The sequence below is a fragment of the Thermothielavioides terrestris genome, chromosome 3 (assembly GCF_000226115.1).
Source record: "Thermothielavioides terrestris NRRL 8126 chromosome 3, complete sequence".
NCBI classification, from domain to species: Eukaryota; Fungi; Ascomycota; class Sordariomycetes; order Sordariales; family Chaetomiaceae; genus Thermothielavioides; species Thermothielavioides terrestris.
Genome location: NC_016459.1, coordinates 1,178,588 through 1,199,436, shown reverse-complemented (window position 1 = coordinate 1,199,436; position 20,849 = coordinate 1,178,588). Strand labels below are relative to the sequence as shown.

Below are 20,849 nucleotides of genomic sequence, written 5' to 3'. Positions count from 1 at the left end.
CCTGGGCGGCCTCAGACGTATGACAGCTGTGCGGCTTCTCGTCGGGGTCAATTCTACCATTTCAAATTGAATTACCTAGCATCACTGACAAAGCCCGACCGTGCCCAGGAGTCGGGCCGGCGCGGTATAGCAAATCACGTCGCCTCCATGGCCCCCTTCGAGAGCCGCAAACGCGACCTGCTAGCCGTTGTCGTCGACGCATACGGCGCACACCTGAACACCTCGCCGGCTTGGCCATTGTCGAGCGTGTCGAGTGGCGTGGTTACCTTACACTCGAATGAAGCAGGCTAAGTGTTCTTCGTCGAGTAGATAAACCAGGGAAGCTCTTGGAGATCCCGATCGGCAAAGGCGGGCAAGGTGCTGGTGTAGGAACTAGATGCGCTAATTGCCCCAATCTCATGGTTTTTTGAGTAGGTAGTTGGGAATAAGCCAGTCATCGCACTGGTTTCGAAACGCACCTAGCATGCCTTATCACAACCTAGACAAGACGGGCATCAATGCCTGGCACTCAAGACACTCAAGATGTGGCTAACTGTGCCCAGACATGCCCATACGAGGCCCTGGTGCAGGAGGGCTTGCTGGACAGTACCTGCCTGCATGTCAATCAATTTGCAGATCAAGTACGGTCTATATCCACTTACATATCTGCCATCACTTGGACGAAGCCCACCCAAGAGACCCAGCTAGCTACTCAACTGAACAAAAAAGTAAAACCCAGCAATAGCTCCATATACCTGTGTCGTCGACGATCAGTCTCGTCGGGTGGATCCCAATGCATGAAGCAAACGGTTTGATAAAGGGCGATGAGGAAGAAGATGGAGAAGAAAACGATATTCACCATAGCCCCGGCGTAAAGCGTATCAGCGCCTTGGCGGCATTCCCCAAGGGAAGTGCAGAACTGTTGTCCGCACAGCTAGTGCAAGGTAGCCCGTGTAGGCCATCACAAGCCGCTGTTGTCAAACGTTGCTCGGTAGCCAGGCACATCCCGCATCAGAATGGCCATGATGGCGTTCCCGACGAGCTGCAGCACGAAGGGCAAAATCCACGAATATCTGCAGCTGTTGTTAACCTCTTCTGTCGCAGCCAAGAGGCCGACGGTGATCTTCTTAATGATGAAAGCGTTTGGAGAAGATGAGGGGGATGAATAGCATGACGGCGTTTTCTGCAGCGAAGGTCCCCAGGATGCTTGACGAGGAGGGACACATGATGAGGAACACGATGCGGGGGCCGGTGAGGAGTCATAACCCAATCCCAAGGGACAAATTGGGAGAGGTCTTGATATGTAGCGTTGAATAGGTTGTGACTCGTTGAACCGTGGCATGGTAAGCCGTTAGGATTGTAGCTGACAGAACGCCTTCGATGCTGGGTGCTAAGTGGGTTTTCAAGCCGCAAGCCCACCAAGGCATATGCGCAGACTGTACACCGCTTGACTCGTCGTTCGCCCAATAGTCTGTGTACGGCACTCTTGTTGGGAGGAAATCTCTGGGGATGAATGCAGAGATATCGCCATCGAGCGTTGCCTTTTAGTTTGGCTCTGTAGGTGTTCAAGGACTATGTTTATCATTCTTTGATCGACTAGACGGTTGACCATTCTCTTTGCCTGCGCAGCACCGTTAGCTAAGTATCACCGAGTACGGAATTGAGAAAGGTGCCACAGTGTGAGAGGTGTCTTCTCTGCAGCCCATGCACCCAGCCAGCAACGGTGCACCCATCACAATTTTTCTGAAACCTGGAAGGAAAGTGGGAGCGATTCGCAACTGCCTTGCGAGTCAGCAAGGAAGGGCACGAACATCTTTCAGGACGGATCACTCCAAGCCCTGTGGTCGCCCCGCATGGTTCAAATTCTCTCCGGCTCTCACCGTCACATTGCAATCTTGATGCCTATCTGAGCCCGTCTCACTCGGATCAATGCGGAAATTGCAGTCGGCGTCTGCCTCGCATTCTCGTGAACCAACTCGCATCAGCCGCGGAGAACAGTTGCCCCGCACGTCCCGCGTTGCAGCAGCCTGTCAACCCCACCATAAACGGCCATGACCGACCGATTTGGATATCCGCGCCAGGCGCCCACCCAAAGCTGGCCGTCTTGGACCGAATCTGTCGGGTCGTTCGACCCAATCGGCGCGCACGAGAGGATTATACAGTCAGGTACGTGAGCGATATTGAACGAGCATCGCGGTCATGTCTCGATTTGGCTTCCTTCCCCAACGGTCGGATTTTGGCGGGGACTGTGTTCGAGTTATTTCCGGAAGCATGACGGGAGCCTCCACAGAAAACGGTCATGCTGGCCGGGGACCCAGGCAGGAGCCACGCGGCGCCAAGGACGGCCACCGGGCAGTGCACGACATCAACGAATTGTCGGCCGAGCTTCGGGAGGAGGCGCCTTTCCAGACCAGGAACGGCGATGCGATGTTTGCCTGCGCTGAACCAAGCCGCGCTGAAAGGGGATAATATACTAAGAAGCCCATCGACCAAGACGCGCTTGGGAGCTGAACCCTTTCCCCCCTCCGAGCAAGAATCAGAGCGCAGTCAAGAGTCGTGCGTTCGGCGCAGGCCGCAACCCGGGCCGTTGTTCGTTGGCAGAATATGACGCAGCTGCCTGCTGCGGTATGCTTGCGCATCAACGAATTTGACCCCGGCTCTTGCGTCCCATTCCCGCAACAGCCACAATCGGGCCCCCTCAGAGAGAAGGAATGCGCCTCGCATTGATCACGCCGCGCTGGCTCGTCGGGTACTCTGAATTATTGCCGCGCTGCTGATTTCGATCGGCAAGCGAGATTCTCGGATTTGAAGAGTTAAGCAACGGGGAGGGCCCGACCCGGACGGCCCGACGAAGCATCCAACAGCGACTGGACGCTGGTTCTGGGCTTGGCGCCCCTCCCTTGATCACCGGCGCTGCGCGGCTCCGCCTGCTGCCCTGCACTGCCTGTGTCCCCGCCACTCTCATCGCTGGATCCCAGCACCCAAGCGCCTACGCTACACTATAACTGTTGGAAGCGGGGCGGCCGAACGCCAACTTACCGTTGTACTGCCTTCTCTTTTCGCGGGGCGCGACCGCATTGGGCACCTCATTGCTGACTGCTTCGCTCGTTAAATTTTATGCAGGCCCAGCGCAGCCGTCTGGTGACGATTCTCTCGACATGCCGCAGTTGGGCGCTACTTTCGTTCCTGGGGGCCACGATGACTACTACATGCCCGAGGTCGTTGCCCCGGCCCCTCAGAGGTGAGTTCATTCCCTTCCCAGACATGGTCTTTGACTTTGCCCCGCGCCGCCGGTTCGGAACTGAGTTGTCGATCCGTCCGCGCGACGCCTTTGTCGGGGCGGGGCGGGGCTCGGCGCTGGTGTGGTGAGGCTGGACGGAGGCTGGAGGCTGACACCTGTCGGGCTGTTTGCAGGGTAATGCCCGAGGTGCCCCAGAGCATGCAGGAGGATATACAACGCATGGAACTTGAAGCCCGCGAAGTTGAAGCTCCCCGAGACGGCAACGCGACAGCGCCGAACAACCAGGACGCGCCGTCCAAGTCGTAAGTGCTGCCTTTCGGGAGCGGCCACCGGAGCCTGACGCGTGATTGGACCCCATTTCCGCTGTGGATCAGGTTGGCTGACCGCGCCGTCCTCCGGAACAGCTTCAAACCCTTCCACACCAACGCCCCCGACTCCGCAGCCATGGATGCGCCTTCCTTCTCGCCGTTTCCCAAGGTCAAGGGCGAAAACATCCCGCCCAGCGACGAGGAGAAGGAGCAGATCCTCTGGCAGGCCCGCAACCTGGTGCTCCACTCCAATAATGTGTCGATGCAGGTGACGTGGGCGCGCGACGCCCTCATCTGGGTCGAGATCGCCATGGACGCGCGAACCAGGGAGTGGAAACGGGAAAACAAGGAAAAGGAGCGGCCCCCGACGCCCAAGACCGAGCACGAGCTACGCGTCGATGCCATGAACATCCTCGAATACTTGGCGCAGCAAGACCATCCCGAGGCCACCTTCATGAAAGGGAAATGGCTCGAGTTTGGCAAGTTTGGCTTCCGCGAGAACAAACGGGAGGCGTACGCTCTCTACAAAAAGGCGGCCGAGAACGGGTTTGGGCGGGCCGAATACCGGATGGGCATGCTCTACGAGAACTCCAACGATATCCCGAATGCCATCAAGCACTACTCGCTGGGTGTGCAGATGGGCGATTCGGCATCGAGCTACCGGCTGGGCATGATGCACCTCATGGGGCAGCACGGATATCCGAAAGATTTGCTCCTTGGCCTTGAGATGATCCAGCACGCGGCCGACACGGCGGATGAGGACGCCCCACAAGGCGCCTACGTCTACGGCATGCTCATCGCCCGGGAGCTGCCCGATATCAACATACCCGAGCACGTCCTTCCTTGCGACCTCGCCGTTGCCCGGCAGTACATCGAGAAGGCGGCCTACCTCAGCTTTGCCAAGGCCCAGCTGAAGATGGGACAAGCGTACGAGCTCAGCCAGCTCGGCTGCGACTTTAATCCCGCATACTCGCTCCATTATTACGGCCTTGCGGCCCGCCAGGGTCAGCCTGAGGCATCGCTGGGTGTCAGCCGGTGGTTCCTTTTTGGATACGAAGACCTCTTCCCCAAGAACGAGCAGCTGGCTTTCAAGTACGCCCAGGACGCGGCCCTATCGGGCCTGGCCACGGGCGAGTTCGCGATGGGATACTATCACGAGATCGGCATCCATGTGCCCAAGGACATCCGGGAGGCGCGGAGGTGGTACGAGCTGGCCGCCGACCACGGGAACAAGGACGCCAAGGACAGGTTGGATTCGCTCAGTCAGTCTAGGATGCTGACGAAGGCGGACCACGAGACCACGACGCTCACTCGGATCAAGTCGCAACACGGGTCGCAGCGCGGCAAGCGACCGGAACGGCTTGCAAGGCTGAAAGATGCCATGCCGACCGTGAGCGAGGCCGAGCAGAATGCTGCCGCAGGTATGTTTCCCACGTGTCCCAAAATCATTCAGCGGCTGACAAGTTCGCAGGCGGTGTCGACTTCCCTGATCCGACACCGAGGCCGCCGGCCTTTGCGGTGAACGTCGACAACAGTCTCGCGATGCGGCCCAAGTCCGCCGCGCCGTACCCCCACGACGACCAGCCACCGCCGCTCAACGTCAGGCCCAAGTCCACCGCGCCCTATCCCGAGGACGACGTGAGGAGCCCGCATGTGAATCCCGGCGCTCATCTCGCTGTTTCCGCCGGCCCGCAGGCAGACCGTCCCAACAGTGCGTTCGGCATCCGCCCGCTGTCGCCCAGTGCCGGTTTGCCTCCCGGTGGCGGACGAGGCCGTCCCATGTCGAGTCAGCCACCCGTGGCGGGATGGGAACCGCAGGTACCGCCCGGTTACAGGAAACCGAGCCCCGGCCCGGGCGGGCAATGGCAACAGCGGCCGCCGCCTCAACAGGACCCGCGGTATGGAGCGGCGGGCGGTATTGTCCCCGCCGGAACGATGCCCGTTGGAGACCCGACCAGAGCCCGGCTACAGAAGCCCAACCCCAAGCTCCAGCCTTCACCCCAGGGTCCCCCGCCGGGCCAGTACCCCCCCGGTGGCGGATACCCCGGTCCCGCCAGCCAGCCAGGCCGAGACTACGGACCCAGTGCCGGCAACCGCCCTGTCAGCGACAGCTACGGCCCCGGCGGATACGACCGCCACAGCACCGCCCCGCCCGCCGTAGCCGGCCGCGTGCCAGGCGCGCCTGCCGCGTCAAGCAACGCCAGTCTCCGGCCTCATTCAAGAGGCGGCGGCGGCTCCGGGCGCGCCAGCGCGCCGCCGGCGCAGGATGCCCGGCCGAGCCCCGGTACCGGTGCCGGTCCGGGTGGGCAGGCACAGGCGCAGCAGCGCCCACAGCCTGGTGGACGCCCGCCCGCGCAGGCTGCTCCGGGCGGGAACCTTGTGCATCCGGATGGGAAGACGATGGGCGGGGGGCCGGCGACGTTTGAGGATATGGGGATTCCGCTGGGCAAGAGCGAGAATGACTGCGTGAGTTTCGGTTTTCTTTTCTTCCTCGCTTCCCATCTCCGGGTTTGCTTTTCTGTCACCATCTTCTCCCCTTTTTGTGCCTTTGCTGCCGCTTCTGCTTGCTCTTCTGCCCGGCACAGCACAGCTTTCATCTCGTTGCCATGCCACACCTATGTTACAGTGTGCTAACGGCTTGGCTAGGTGGTGATGTAAACGGCCCTCCCTTCTTGTCTCGCCACCATTTATCCGTGGCCCGGCACGGATGCTGGGCGGGCGCATTTGGGAGGAGCATCTGGATTGATTCATATTGGCGGTTGATCGATCTATCTTATCTCCCGGGGTCTTTGCTCGGCAGAGAAGTACGAGCCACGCCAATCGATGCACAATAATCCAAACTAAAAGAAAAACAATAAAAAAAAGGAAAAAAAAAAGGCGATGTTGATCTCAGGTAGGATTTGGAGTTGGCTGCTGGAGCCCGGCCCGAGCTTTGTCTGGCCTGTTGGAAACAGACACAGACAGCTTGGACCAGGGTTGGTTGGGAGGATCAGATGGAGAGGCGGGTTGGTGTGGCTTACTTGTACATAGACACGGTGATTCCTCCAATTACTGCTACATAAGTAGGTATGCGTGCGTTTCTTTCATGATGTTGTGGAGGACATTCAGCGTGCGTGTTTAGTCTAGCGTCATAGAGAATCACGACTGGAAGTTCAGAATCACAGCTGGGAGTTTGTAAGGAGGAACTCCCTGCCTGTTGTGCGCAGCTTGTATTGCACCTGATTATTGAGATTGTTGATTATTGAAGTGCTGAACTGCACAGCTATCGGTCAGTGAGCCAGAGAGGTGCCAGTGCTGCTGGGTGTTTTAATATGATGTGTTGACGATAGGCTTTCCTTCCAGTCCCAACGATCTGACTGACGGGATGTGAAAGTAAGGTATTAATGAGTAAAGGAGCTTGCTGTAACATAGCAGTCCAGGTATCCTGATAGGAACTGATATGTTTGCGATTCTTGACATTTGGGGATGCAGCGAAGGGCCTTCCGAAGTAAACAAAAACAGGGAGGGGGCGAACGGGGATGGTGGACGGGGTTGAGAGCACCGCAATCAGAGGGCATCTCGCCGCAGATCCCGAACCGGACCGCGAAGCTTGTCTACATGAGGTATGTCATTGCCTCTCGGAGAGAATGTCGATCTCGGGTGAAGAAGTAGTGCTCGCGGGTCCACAATGTCACAACTGCCGGCGCATGCGGGGTTGGTCCGCGTTAGCATCGGAGCACCATTCCCGGATCCGCCCCGGACCTGCAATGAGACTCCGAGAGTCTTGTGCGTTTGCTTAACTGGCCTTGCCAGTCATGGCAGGCTTCAAGTTCGTTGCCCATATAATCCGAATATCATCCCAGCAGACCCATCCCCCCTAAGACGCAGCCCCTGTTGAACCAAGCAATCATGTCCACACAGAAGTCAGCCATCGTCACCGGCGGCGCCAGCGGCATCGGGCTGGCCATCACGCGGCACCTCGCGGCGCAGGGCCACCGCGTCGCGATCCTGGACCTGAACGCCGCGGCGGGGCCGGGCGTCGCCGCCTCGGTGGCCGCCGAGTTCCCGCAGTCGACCGTGTCGTTCCACCAGTGCAACGTCGCGTCCTGGGACGAGCAGGCGGCCGCGTTCGCCAAGGTCTTCCAGGAGCACGGCGGCCGGCTCGACATCGTCGTGGCCAACGCGGGCGTGTCGGAGCAGGGCGCCACGTCGCTTGTGCGGCTTGGTGAGGAGGATGCGGCCGCGAAGGGGCCGACGAGACCGAAGACGACTACCGTGGAGGTCAATTTGTTGGGCACGATCTACTGTGAGTGGCCTGAGGGGATTCCTGCGTGCGGCGTCCCGTGGCAGGCGGGTTGGATCTGGAGGGTTTGTTACCCAGCTGTGGTTGACTAACTTTACTTCTTGGGACGCGACAGCGGTGAATCTGGCGGTGCACTACATGAACAGGAAGCCAAAGACCGAGGGCGCTTCCAGAGGATCGATCATCTGCACCGCGTCCAACGCAGGCCTGTATCCGCTGCCCATCGCCCCTCTGTATGCGGCATCCAAGTTTGGAGTGGTCGGGCTGGTGCGGTCGACGGCGCGGGTGATCGAGAAGGCCAACCTTCAGATCAACGCGCTGGCGCCTGCGGTGTTGGGTAAGTAATCTTGACCGAGCAATCCATCCCTTGTCGCAAAAAGCTGACTGACGGGCCTAGAAACAAATATTGCTCCCGACAAGGACCTGTTCAGGCATATGATCGTCACTCCCATGGAGACGTTGATCCGCGGGGTGGACCAGTTCCTCGCGGACGCCAGCGTGTCCGGGGCCGTGGCGGAGATCCATGGGGACAAGGTGACCATCAGACCGCCGCACGAGTATGTGGATGAGGAGAGCAGGCAGAACATTGAAACGTTCTGGAATCTAGGGTACGCATGATTCCTCGTCGATGCCCATGTGGCCTGCCAGGGAGGTCACTGGGCAACGACGAGAGCAAGATGGAGCAAAATGTTGGCCGGGATGGTTAGGTAGTTACTTCAAGTTGTGAATCAGAACAGAAGTAACTAACCTACCTGACAACCTGAGGATTTCTCCTGTCTAGGACGGTTCTTTGTTCGACCTGTTCTGCAGTCCCCTCCGTTTCATTGTGGCAGTCTTAGCGGTCACCTCAGTTCGGACGGCTGATGCGGTCAGCTCCCGTGGCCCCTTTCTTTGTGTTGGATCACGGACCTCGACACAATCCAATTGTTTGGGAGCTTGTTTTTCCATTGTTACCGCACAGCGAGGCCGGCACTGGAGCACTTTTAAACCCGCCTCAAGCCAAGCGCCGGGCGTCTTGTCTGCTTTTGGGGAGTTCTGAGCGATTCTGGCTTCCGAGCCGTAAAACACGAACACATCGAGAGAGGAAAACCTGATTCCAGGTAAGTATATATTGGACATTCCCAAGCTGGAGTTCGAAACGGCAGCTATCGGATATCGCAGCCAACATAGACGGTGTTGCCCGATCCCAGCCAGGAAGTCAATTCGAACTCGAACGCAAACTTGTTTGAACGCGATGCACCCGTTCCCCGTCTGGCCAGGAGTGCCGTTTCTCTGGGAACAATACAGGTGCGATTGTTACAAGTACTTCCAGTTCTACCTCTGCGGATGCCCGGACCTCACCATCGCGAAAAGCGGGAGGCCTCCTGAACACCAGCCCTCAATTCGAAGATGTGCCATGTGGTACAAGCCGGAGTGGGAGCAGAGGCAGGCCGCCTCGTACCGCTTCGAACACAAACCCGACTGGGACCTGCCCTTCAAAGAGCCACAAGTGCTGCCGTTCCCATGTTACCACCACTGGAATCAATCGCGCATCTTCCTGGATCCGTCGGCCTTGGGGGACCTGGGAAGGCGTCTGGACAACCCCGCGACGAACCCGCCCCGGGCGGCGCGATGGAACCGGAATATACGGGCGCTGCAGCATTTCCAGGAGCAAGGCCGCACCTGGGAATTGAAGAAGCGCGTGCGCGAAGTTCTGGATGACCCGTCGCAGCGCCCTTGCAAGTTGAGGAAACGTGCCGCTGACGATTCGGAAACTGAAGCACTTCGGCCGAGATTCCATGCTCTGGCTTTGGACGACAGGCTTCGGGACTCGCTGCAAGAAGGCATCGGTTCTGCTGACCAGACACTTGCGGCGTATCCCTCTCCCCCCACTAGTGGTCCGTCTTCCTCCGGCGATGAGAGCGGCTATCACTCGGCCTCGCCGTCGCATCCGGCTCCGCCTCCCGGCGGAAACTCCTGCAACGGGTCCGGCCCGGACTCTGGCAGGAGGAAATTTGCAGCGCATGTCGAAGACGCCAGTAGCACTGAGTCTTCCCCAAGGCTCGAGAGCGACACTTACTCTGCCTCACCTTTACAGCCGGTCTCACCCTCGCACCGAGCTAACCCTCCCGACGGAAGCTACCGGAACGGGTCCGGCCCCGGCTCTGGAAGTAGAAACATATATGCAGCCTATGTCGAAGATGCCAGTAGCACTGAGTCTTCCCCTGGCCAAGAGGGCGACATTTACTCGGCCTCACCTTTGCCAACTTGCCCTCCCGACGCAAGCTTCCTCCACTGGGCCTGGCTCCGCTTTAGCAACCGGATGTTCGCAGCAGGTGACCTCTGGGGGGAGGGAGGGCAGATCCCCCCGAGCGGTGTCTCCGAGACCGGGATTCCTAGCCCTTCGAGCTCGCGCTCGCGGTCCTCTGACCAATCCTCAGGGGCATCGCCGGCCGCCTCGGACCTCGCAGCACCACCAAACCCGCAGCAACTGCCCACCCCTGAAGAATCTTCGCGGGACGCGTCAGCCTCGGAACCGTCAGCCTCCGAAGAGTCAGCCTCCGAATCATCATCACCAACACCGCCTGCATCGCCGCTTCCACCACCCCCGGGGACCCCGTGCCCCTCCCAGCCAGAAGACAACCACACCCCGCCCAGCCCGCCACCAGCTTCTCCGCCCTGCCCAAGCCCACCAACACCGCCACCGCCATCACCACCATCTCCCGCCGCCCCAGCCAACCAACCATACACCAACCCGCTTTTCGCGTACTTCTCCATCCCACCAGCCAAGAACCAAAGCCACTTCTCCTCACTCACCTGGCTCCTCGAAGAGCAGCACGTCGACCTCTGGGCGCTGGACGGCTACCGCTGGCTCCAGCCCCAGCCCCAGCAGCAGTGGCCGTGCGCCCCGCGGTTTGACGGCAACACCCACCGGGGTTACGCGGGCGGCGCGTACAGGTTTGACCTGGAGACGCTGGGGTTGATCAGGTGGGCGAACTGGCATAAGTGGGACAAAAAGGGGCGGTGGGCGCGGGCGGTGGGCGACTGGTTCAGCATGGGCGGGTGGGCGGTTGAGGAAGGGGGGTTGCTTGGTGCGCCGTTGAGTATGGAGTGAGTGGGTGACTGACTAGGTAGGTAAACTAACGAACCGGGAGAAAGGTGAGGTAGGTGAAGGGACAGAGGATGAAGAAAGTTTTGTCCAAGGGAGAACGAAGCAAACAAGGTGGGTAGGGATAGACACCGCGTAGGAGTTTCGAAGTCGTGTCGAAACGACTGGAAAGGTAAGATATGGACTGCCGGTGGTTTGGTTTGCTGACGGGTGGCAGACTACATATACCTACATACAGCATTTCTGGAGGATGATCGGAGCTGCGGTGCGAGGAGGTGCGCTCCAAGTTTAGGAGACTACGCTTAGGATAACAACGATCATCCACCGGCCGGATAGGTGGTCGGTCGTGTAGCTGTGCACACGGGGAGTAAGTAGATTGCTACCTCAGCGTAGAGGAAAGAATGCCGCCTTCGAGAGGCAAGCAAATACCAAATCAGACAGGAATAGAGAAAAACAACGCCTGGTTTACCTATGCTATCCTCGGTAAACAATCAATCCAACTCGCCGTGTCTCATGCCCAGTTTGACATATATAATTAGGAAAGATGTTTTATTAAACATTAGTGCGTGCGTGTTTCACGTCTCGCATGCCACCGGGACATCTCCCTCGTTTCCAATCCATGTTCTTGGAAGCGGCACAGCCGGCGAGTGCATCCGCCTCTGACATCCACACCCCTGGGGATACTGTGGTATGTGGGTTGCAAGGGCGTGCGTACACATGGCAGCGAACGATGAAACGGGGTTTGGCCTGCGAGAGCGGGCTGGAGATTGGTGAGTTCGGACCTGCGGCAGGCTAACAACGTAAGTAGTGTCAGAACCAGCCCGGCCCGGAGTACCGGACCGGCCTACCGAGATTAGGATCCACCGGCCTAATGCCCAACTGCTGCCTAAGACTAGGCTCCTCAGGGGCCTCTCTCCTACAATACACCATCTTCAACACTACGATTGATTCTAGTTGTATATATCGCTTGTATCGTAATAGCTTTATTTTTCTAAGCCTATATAGTAGTTCTAACAATTAAGAGTCTTATTAGCTCGAAAACCTAGCTCTATCTTTAAGTAAATAGCTTTATATATAGCCCTTAGTAGTAACTATTATATCTTCGAAAACCAATATAAAAATCAATATTATCCTAGCTAGCCTAGATAACTAGGTAGCTTAGAATTGTAAATTCGTCAATAAGGCTAAATATCTTGACCTACTCGACTATTTCGAGGGTAAGGCGGAGCTGCTCCCGAAGCCTATACTGGCCGATAGCTATAATCGTGCCTAGGAACGTATCCAGCGTAAACTCTAGGAATATATCGTCGAACTACAGGCTTCTATGCTAGCTATAGCTATAGGAGCTATAGCCAACGTAGGAGCTCTAGCCGATCTAGGAGCGCCCTTTATAGGCGAGCTATAGCCTAGTACTATATCTATAGTCTAGCCGCCCTAAGATAACGATATAGATTTGTTGAGATTGGGTTATTTCAGAAGCTTTGCAAGCACTATAGCTTAAAACCGGGCAGGAGAACTTAGAAGGGCTTACAGAGCCTAAAAGGCCTATAGTCTTCTACAGTGGTGGTGCAGCACGGGCTAGAAAGGACTAATATAGGCTTGCGTTGAGTTAAATAGCTTTGTATTCCACTGTTAAGCGGGCATCTCCTCTCTCGCTCATATACCCACCGGCCTGGGTGCAGTGTTCTACACGAGCTAGCGGGCTGTGGGCAGATTTCCCACACCTGCAAAACTCATTTGGCTAGGTTTTCCAAAAAATCGGCTCGCGAGCTCGCGAACTGGCTCTAACCAATCACTGGTTCTACTGCCTCTATAGCCTCACCTACTTGAATCTCAAATTTGAAGGCCTTACTAACCCTAACTCTAAATGGTATATATATAGATATATAGTTCTTTGACTAAGGTATCGATATATATAAGCCAGTTCCATTTTGGTAAAGGTTTGGTTACAATGTAGCTGTTCAAATATAGTGGGTATAAGATAAATAGGAGGTGCAAGGTAGGTCGCGTGGGAGAGGTGCAGGGTAGGTTGGTTGGGAGACAACCACCACTGCGCCGGAGGTGCAGAGTAGGTGGCTCGGGGTAACCACCTTGCTACAACCACCACTATAGCAGTTTTCCAATACTATTTATATAGCCTACCTGCTATAGTAGGTTTAACATTTACACTCGGCCTACTCGGCCCACTTACACGTCGTGTACACGCCTTGGCCCCGACTACCCTCTTTTCTTCCAACTACTATAACTTCGTCAATTGCAGGCCAAAATACAAGCTTTTAGGCTCGAATTATCGCCCAATATCCGGTCTATCCAAGGGAAACAAAAGTATCTCCTAGATATGGAAAAGGCTATAATTATTATAGCTCGAAAGGCTAGGGTATCTCGTAAGGCCTTAGTCTCTAATTTCTAATATAGTTTAACCACTATCTTTAACATTTGTAAACGCTTTTAAAAACGTAGAACCGTTGAAATAAAGCTATATAGTGGCTACCTAAAGAAGCTTAGCAATGCCTAGGTCCGATATATAGTTCAGATAGTTAAACGGAACCCTCGAATAAGCTAGGTAGCTCTATTAGGGGCTTGCCCTCACTAGGTTGTTAAGAACACCTTACGTAAGGTCCTAGGCAAGCATTACCGTCGAAAATTCTGTTTGATCAAAAGGATCGTCCTAAACGAAGAAACAGCTACTCTTCGGCTACAGTATATAAAAGAGTTAAGGAATAGGGTTCAAAATTTGATAAAGGTATAGCTAAGTATATTCTAACTCCCCTAGTAGCTCTTATTGACTTGAAAATCAAAGGGCCTACTCCGACGAATCTTCCGTTTAAACCGTCCTAGATACGCCCAATAGTTGGGTTTTCTATACCCTAGAGCATAAATACAATAAAGAGGTTATCAATATCTAGGCTCACGTTAAGGCTAAAATTACAATGATAGTATAGAGGATGATTTAGAAGGGGGGGAGGTTACCCTTAGTAGTAATGACCTAGGATAAGGATTCTTTATACTAAGGATATATAGCCAATAGCTATATCTAGGCCTTAGAAGAAGGCCTACTTCTATTCTACCGCCCTAGCACCTTTTTTCTCTAGGATAACGTAAGAATCTATACTACGGCTAAGACGAAAGAGTAGTTAGAACACTATAGCATCTAGGTCTAGGAGTACCCTCCTTATAGCCTAGATCTCAACCCGATCGAACATATATAGAAGAAAATGAAGGAAATCCTACGTAGAGACTTCTCTAGCCTACATCTTCTGAAGGATACAGAGGCCAACAGGGCTAAGGTGGCTAATGCGTTATAGGCTACATAGGAGAGGGTGCCTTAGGATTTGATCGACTGGATAATCGATTCGATGCCTAAGCGTTTACAGGCCGTACGCAAGGCCAAGGGCTAGTATATAAAGTATTAGAGCCCTGTCAAATAGCTTCAATTTAGTCTAGAAATGGCCTAGTTTGGCTAGGTATTTGGCTCGCAATTGAAGGATGCAGTGTGGTGGTAGCCGTGTTAGTAGGGTGCCAAGATAGGAGTGTAAATCTACTTTTTGACTATGATTTTAAGCTGACGAAGTAATTAGCTAGCTATAAGAAAAATATAAGCTTATAGAAGGAGATAACCTCCTATAGTTCTTAGATATAGAGGTTTATTACGATTATAAAAGGCGTTTGATCTAGCTTAGCTAAATAGTATATATCGAGAAGATTGTAAGGTTAGCCTAAGAAAAAGGAGAGCTAAAGACTCTAATAGCTAAAGGCGAATTACTTCTATATAACAATGTTGCTAGCTATAGCTTTATTAGGCTTTATTAAAGGAAGGTTAGCATAATCCTATATACCACCGTCAATATATACTTAGACATTGCCTTCGTAGCCTCTAAACTTATATAGTTTAACTAGAACCTAGGACTAGAACACTACTATATAGCTAATCAAGTATTATAATACCTTTATCAAACGAGGTTTTAGGCCCTCTAGCTAAAAAGAGAAGATATCTTAATTATAGCTAGCAATACTAGCTTCGCTAATAATAGTATTTGTAATAGCACAGCACGCTAACCACCGTTATATGACTTGTGCACAGACCTGTCACGTGACCACATGCCCACGTAACTTCCCGAGTTGGTGGATTTACAGGATTCGAGTCGACTTGTAGATTAGGAAGGAGGGGTTGACTTGCAAATAAGGAAAAACGCACTAATAAGGCAAACTACGTCTTACCTCGTAGTATATAGACTTTGTAGCCCTACTATAAATTGTAGCCCTACTATAAATTGTCTATATATACTACCTAAGGTATTTTAGTACAGTTTTCTACCTATATATTGATAGTTTTCCCCTCTCTCCTTAGACTTAAAGTCTTTATTAATCGAGGATTAATTCAGCTATGAGTTATCTAGCACTTGTTTTACCTTGCTATAATATTACTTTAAGTCTTACTACTATAGGCTTACGAAGGCAATATAATATCTAATATAGTCTTTCCCGATAGGACTAGTTTAGTTGGCTAGGGAACCTAAACCTCCGATAGAACCTTCGGCTTACCAACAGTGTAGTACAATAGGTTGGCTAGTGTTATAGCAAGGCAAAACAAGCGCTAGATGACTCGTAGCTAAATTGATCCTCAATTAACGAAGACTTCAAGTCTGAGGAGAGAGAGAAAAACTATCAATATATAGGTAGAAAACCGTGCTAAAATACCTTGGGTGGTACGTATAGACAATTTGTAGTAGGGCTGCAATTTACAGTAGGGCTACAAAGTCTATACGCTATAGGGTAAGACGCAGTTTGCCTTATTAGCGTGTTTTTCCTTATCGGCAAGTCAACCCCTCCTTCCTAATCTAGAAGTCGACTTGAATCCTGTAAATCTACCAACTTAGGAAGTTACGTAGGCGTGTAGTCACGTGATAGGTCTATACGCAAGTTATATGACGGTGGTTAGCGTGCTATGCTGTTATATTACCCCCCCCCCCTTGAAAAAAACGTTGTGCCTATACGATAGATGCGTTGCGGTCCTCTGTTGGCTATTAGTAATTAGAAGAAGTGGCTTGTGAGCCTATTTTTTACAAAGTTTATACAATTGAGTTCTATAGGACTTAGAAATCTACCCTATAGCCTGCTAGGCTATATAAGTTGCTATATCTAGGCCGGTGGGTATATAAGGAAGCTAGGATAAAATGTTATCCTACAACCTTATAGTAGGTTTATATGTATACACGCCATCTCCTAGATCAAGTTGGATCACGTTGTCCTTCAAGTACTAGCAGGTTATTATCTAGGTGTTCATTATTAAAGTAATCCTCCTTATAAGCCTTTAGCTATTATAGCAACTGTCGTAGTAGTCTAGCTATATAGGAGAATACTTTATAGAATTCCTAAAGGCGGTATAGTATATTCTTGAAATTAGTAGCGTTATACTATTTAGGATCCTCGCCCTAACCGATCTATTTAACGTAGTACTAGAGTTTCCTTTTAAATATCTAGGAAGTAAGAATCTTTTTGACTTACTATTCTAATTCGCTATCCACCTTAATTGGCAGCTTAGGCTAGGGTTCCTAGCCTAGTAATAGGTTATTTAGTATCCTCTAAAGTCGATCTAGGGTAAATACTAGATATATTTTCTAGGTCTTAGGTAGCTTTAGCTTATAGGAATAACCCTTTTTAACGATAATTGGAAAAGGCCTAGCGATAAGGTAATCGAGCTTATCGCTTAGTCGGTTCGTCTATTAATAGCCCTTTATAACGTAGACCTCCTAGCCAACTTCAAACTCTTCTAGTCGCCAATGCTTATCCGCTTACTACTTTTAGGCTTCCTAGGCTTTCTATATATTTTTCCTAGTAAATTGGACAATAGAATTAATTCTAGAGAGTATCTCCTAGGCTTTAATGCAATTAAGCTTGTCTTTAGTGCTACTAAACTCTTAGGTATACTCTTACTAATTGTAGGTTATCTAGGGGAGTATACTAGTCTTAACCTTAAATAGGGCAAGGCTAGTAGATAAGTAGGGTAAAATAGCTTAAATAAAATCTATTATAAGTAATAATTCTAACCAATTGTTTTAGAAATAGTTAATAAATAGGCGTAGACGCTAGTCAAAGTATTGATTTATAATTTTAGGCTACTTATTTATCTAAGGGTACTTTAAAGAAGAGAAGTGTAGATTAATTCTAAGGATCTTATAGAACTTGTCCTAGAATACTAAAATAAACTAAGGCCTTAGTCTAAAGTAATCGATTCTAGAGCTCTATAAATACACTAAATATACTAGTAGTAGAGTTATACTATCTCTTTAATAATAGTAGTCTTATAATAGGGGAGTGAGTAACTATACTTCCTTAAGCGGTCTACTACAATAAAGACTTAGTTATAGCCTAACTTGTCTTAGGGCATTGTATAGAAGTCTATAGTAATATACTACTAAGGTCTTATAGAAACTTCTAAGGGCTTAAAGAGGCCTAGTAGCTTGTTATAAGGTATATAAGAATATTAGTAAGTCTAGTAATTCTAGATAAACCTGTTAATATCTCCCATTTACCTTAGCTAGAAGTATTGTCTCTAGACCAACTTTTATATCTTATTCCTACCTAGGTAGGCTATAGAGATCTAGTTGTAGATCTTAGCTAATAGGTAGGTTTATAGATAGCTATCTAGTAGAACTATTAGCCTCTCTCCCTTTAGTAGAAGGCTATTATCGCTTAGGGTCTAGTCGGTATTATTCTAGTAGATAAGCTTTTAGAAGCTCTCTAGGGCCTCGCTTTCCTAGTTCGCTTTAAAGATAGTATCTACTAGTTTATATCCTTTAAGTTGTTGTAGGTAGGACGGTTTAGATTTGTTAGCTTTAATCTAATAGACTATATACTATAAGTTTCACTTCGTAGGCTCCTTAGGCGACAACTCTAATTCCTCTAGAATCTATAGATCTAGCTTGCTCTTAAGGAGGACTGTCTAGGTATGATAGGCTTTTTAGACTTTCTTCTAGGTAGCGAGCTCTTCGGCTTTATAAGATAGGGCGTCGGCGACGACGTTCTGCTTACTAGGTCGGTAGACGATTTGAAAATCTAGGGTAGAGAGGAGCTTAGCCTATCTAGCTTACTATATATTAAGTAGCCTCTTCTATATAAAGTATTGCAATATATAGTAGTTAGATAAGATGTTAAACCGCTATTAGAGGCCAAGTAGTATTAAATACTATTCTTCAATAGTATATACAATAGTAAAGAGTTCTTTATTATAGATAGGGTAATTGCTTTCTAGTCTAGATATCATTTTTAAGAAGAATACAATAGGGTACCAACTATCGTTGTATTTCTACTAGAAGACTCTAGCTACGACTCTGCTAGATATATCGACTTCGATTTAGCTCTCCCTAGTAGGGTCGTAGTACTTAAGGAGTAGGGTATTAGTTATTTGTTTCTTAAGTTCTTAAAAGGCTTCCTTATACTCTTCGGTCTACTTAAATAGTTTTCTATTACAGACCGGGCTATACCTAGGCTAGGTATATAGGGCTGCGCCCAGGATCTATAGCGGCCCTAGGACGGACCTATAGCGGGCCCGCCTTGCGCCCAGAATAACGTTGGTCTAAACCCACTTCGCAAGCCTCTAAAAAACTCTACGTATAAGGACTATAGCCTATACTTCTCCTTTTCCCTTCCTTAAGATAGTTGAATAAAACATTGTACACTTATCTATAGACGCTATAAGGCTAGTATATTATAGTTCAACTACCTTTATATAGATAGAGCAGCTATTGCTTCTAGGTATAGACAAGAGTAGTATGCTAGGCATTTTAATGCTAGTACTAAGTAGACTAGATGTTACTATAAACAATCTAGGCGTCCTATAGGTCTTAGACCTAGATTAGGTCTATAAATACTTCTAGCTCCTATAGAAGACAATTATATATTAGAATATAACTATTAAGGAACTTTGTATAGCCTAGATTACTATAGCTTAGATTATAAACGCCTTTATAATAACTAACGCCCTAGCTCTAACGACTAACATCGTAGCTCTAGCAGCTCCTTAGATATAGTGGAAGCGCCTCCCTATAGGACAACCCTTCGATAGTAAAAAGGAGCTCTTTACTACCTAGAAGGCTATAATAATGTATATCCTAGTAGTAGACCAAGACTTTATTAGGGGCCTCTACGACTAATAGGTATTTATTTAGAAGAACCTTAGCTAGGGAGTCTAGGCTAAGGTCACGACCTTCTATAAGTTGGGAGGACCCAACTGCAACTATAACCTAGGAGCGTTTCTCAAATATCTTTTAATAGTCTATATAGACCCCTATAAGTAGGTTATAGCCTTAATAGAGCTAGATATACTCTACTAAAGAGATAACAAGCTATTCTCCTCTTTTATTATTTGCTTTAAAGCAAAGCTATTAAAGGCTAAAGGACTTAATTAAAATAACAAAGTACAACTTATTAAACTACAACGATACCTCTCTCTAAAGTTGAAGTATATTGTAGTAGGATAGGAGGTCCTATAGAACGACTATACTATAGCCGTTACAAAGTACTATAAGATCGCTATTGACCTAGAGGCCTTCCGCCTAGAGGAATGATACTAGCGGTCCTAGGGTAAATGACCTAGGCCCAACGTAGATATAGAGAAGAATATAGATAGAGATATACTAATAACCGAGATCAATACGACCTATACTGCCCTAGCCTAGGGGGGAGCTAATAGAGGTTATAGAGGAAAGTAGTAGTAGAATAGAGGAAAATAAGGTGTAAATACGCTATAGGCGAAGTAGATAAGCAACGAAGTATATACAATGTACTAATAGGCTAGAGCCTATATTCGTTGTAGACGCTAAAGCTACTTTGTAGCTACCTATCCCTTTACCCTAGCTAAGAGACTAGCTCCTTAAGTCGATATCAATAAGTTAGAGGCTAAGGAATAGATAGAGGAGGACTCCCCCTCTAAAAAGGAGGAGGGAAAAGAGTAGCCTCTATATAAAGTCTTGTATAGGGGCTAAAAGGACCTAGCTACTTATAGAACAAGTTTATAGAGATTAGAGAGAGAATAGATAAACCCCCTTTTCTTATCCCTATTTTCTTAAACTCCTCTAGTTTTATAAACGTATAAATAGATAGTAGGTACTAGAGCTATAGAGCTATTAGCGAAAGAGTATATTAGAGGTTAGAGATTAAGTAGGTAAGCTTACTAACTCTCTATACCCTAAGTATTATAGTCAAAGGGGTATAAATTATAAAGAAAATCATATATATCGCCTACGTTACAATGGATATCGATAGATAGATCAGTGCTACTATATTCTATATAGTCCTAAGGCTAGCCTACAACGTTATATTAGAGCTCCCCTAGATAAACCACTATAGGATTATACTAGACCTAGCTAATAGGGTCTTTACCATTAATTTGTAAAGTAGCCTATAGGTATACAAATGCTCTTTATAGTAGAAGGAAACTAATACTACCCTAGTTATAGGCGTAGTATTTATAGGTATAGCCTACAAAGTATAAAGGAAGAAGTCTAAAGGGGTATAAGACACGTTCCTTGTTACTAGTATCTATAAGATAACCACTATACTAGGAGTAGCTATCTCCTAACCTAATACCGACCTAGACCTAAAGGTCGCCCTACTAAAGGAGCTATATAATTTTACTAACCTCTTCGACAAAGAGAAGACGAATAGCCTACCTCCTTATTAAAGGGAGGCCAACTATTATATCTATCTTAAGACAAGCCTAGACGGAAAACCTCCTAAGCTCCTATAGGGACCTTTATACAATATACTAAGGGACTACCTCCTAAAGATTTAGAAGTAGGTTGTAGACCTATTAGATAAGGGATAGATCTAGGTAAGCTCCTTATTAGTAGCTGCCCTAGTCCTTTTCGTAAAGAAGCTAGAAAGAGGATAGAGGTTCTATATAGACTACCAAGCCCTAAATAAAATTACTAAGTAGGACTAGTACCTACT

General features: G+C 49.8%; 3 protein-coding genes across 3 annotated transcripts; all 3 read left to right on the top strand.

The window, feature by feature from the left end:
• The first annotated feature begins 2,836 nt into the window (after positions 1 to 2,836).
• THITE_2116552 (uncharacterized protein) lies at positions 2,837 to 6,353 on the top strand. The gene is made up of 5 exons (XM_003653969.1): positions 2,837 to 3,019; positions 3,103 to 3,220; positions 3,394 to 3,522; positions 3,625 to 4,949; positions 5,000 to 6,353. The coding sequence occupies exons 2-5, from the start codon at positions 3,138 to 3,140 to the stop codon at positions 6,160 to 6,162; spliced, it is 2,700 nt and encodes an 899-aa protein (XP_003654017.1). The 5' UTR covers positions 2,837 to 3,019; positions 3,103 to 3,137; the 3' UTR covers positions 6,163 to 6,353.
• Positions 6,354 to 7,309: 956 nt separating this feature from the next.
• THITE_2116549 (uncharacterized protein) lies at positions 7,310 to 8,633 on the top strand. The gene is made up of 3 exons (XM_003653968.1): positions 7,310 to 7,813; positions 7,926 to 8,147; positions 8,208 to 8,633. The coding sequence occupies exons 1-3, from the start codon at positions 7,417 to 7,419 to the stop codon at positions 8,426 to 8,428; spliced, it is 840 nt and encodes a 279-aa protein (XP_003654016.1). The 5' UTR covers positions 7,310 to 7,416; the 3' UTR covers positions 8,429 to 8,633.
• A 411-nt stretch (positions 8,634 to 9,044) lies between these two features.
• On the top strand, positions 9,045 to 10,904 carry THITE_2129533 (uncharacterized protein; the record flags this gene model as incomplete). The annotated part of the gene is made up of 1 exon (XM_003653967.1): positions 9,045 to 10,904. One exon carries the CDS (start codon positions 9,045 to 9,047, stop codon positions 10,902 to 10,904), a length of 1,860 nt encoding a protein of 619 aa, XP_003654015.1.
• Between the last annotated feature and the right edge of the window lie 9,945 nt (positions 10,905 to 20,849).

Bases quoted from the DNA above. Each gene is read 5' to 3' on its own strand.
- THITE_2116552 (XM_003653969.1), top strand. From the start codon at position 3,138: ATGCCGCAGTTGGGCGCTACTTTCGTTCCTGGGGGCCACGATGACTAC. The intron at 3,221-3,393 runs GTGAGTTCATTC...GGCTGTTTGCAG, and splicing joins GTTGCCCCGGCCCCTCAGAG to GGTAATGCCCGAGGTGCCCC. The intron at 4,950-4,999 runs GTATGTTTCCCA...ACAAGTTCGCAG, and splicing joins CGAGCAGAATGCTGCCGCAG to GCGGTGTCGACTTCCCTGAT.
- THITE_2116549 (XM_003653968.1), top strand. From the start codon at position 7,417: ATGTCCACACAGAAGTCAGCCATCGTCACCGGCGGCGCCAGCGGCATC. The intron at 7,814-7,925 runs GTGAGTGGCCTG...GGGACGCGACAG, and splicing joins TTTGTTGGGCACGATCTACT to CGGTGAATCTGGCGGTGCAC. The intron at 8,148-8,207 runs GTAAGTAATCTT...TGACGGGCCTAG, and splicing joins GCTGGCGCCTGCGGTGTTGG to AAACAAATATTGCTCCCGAC.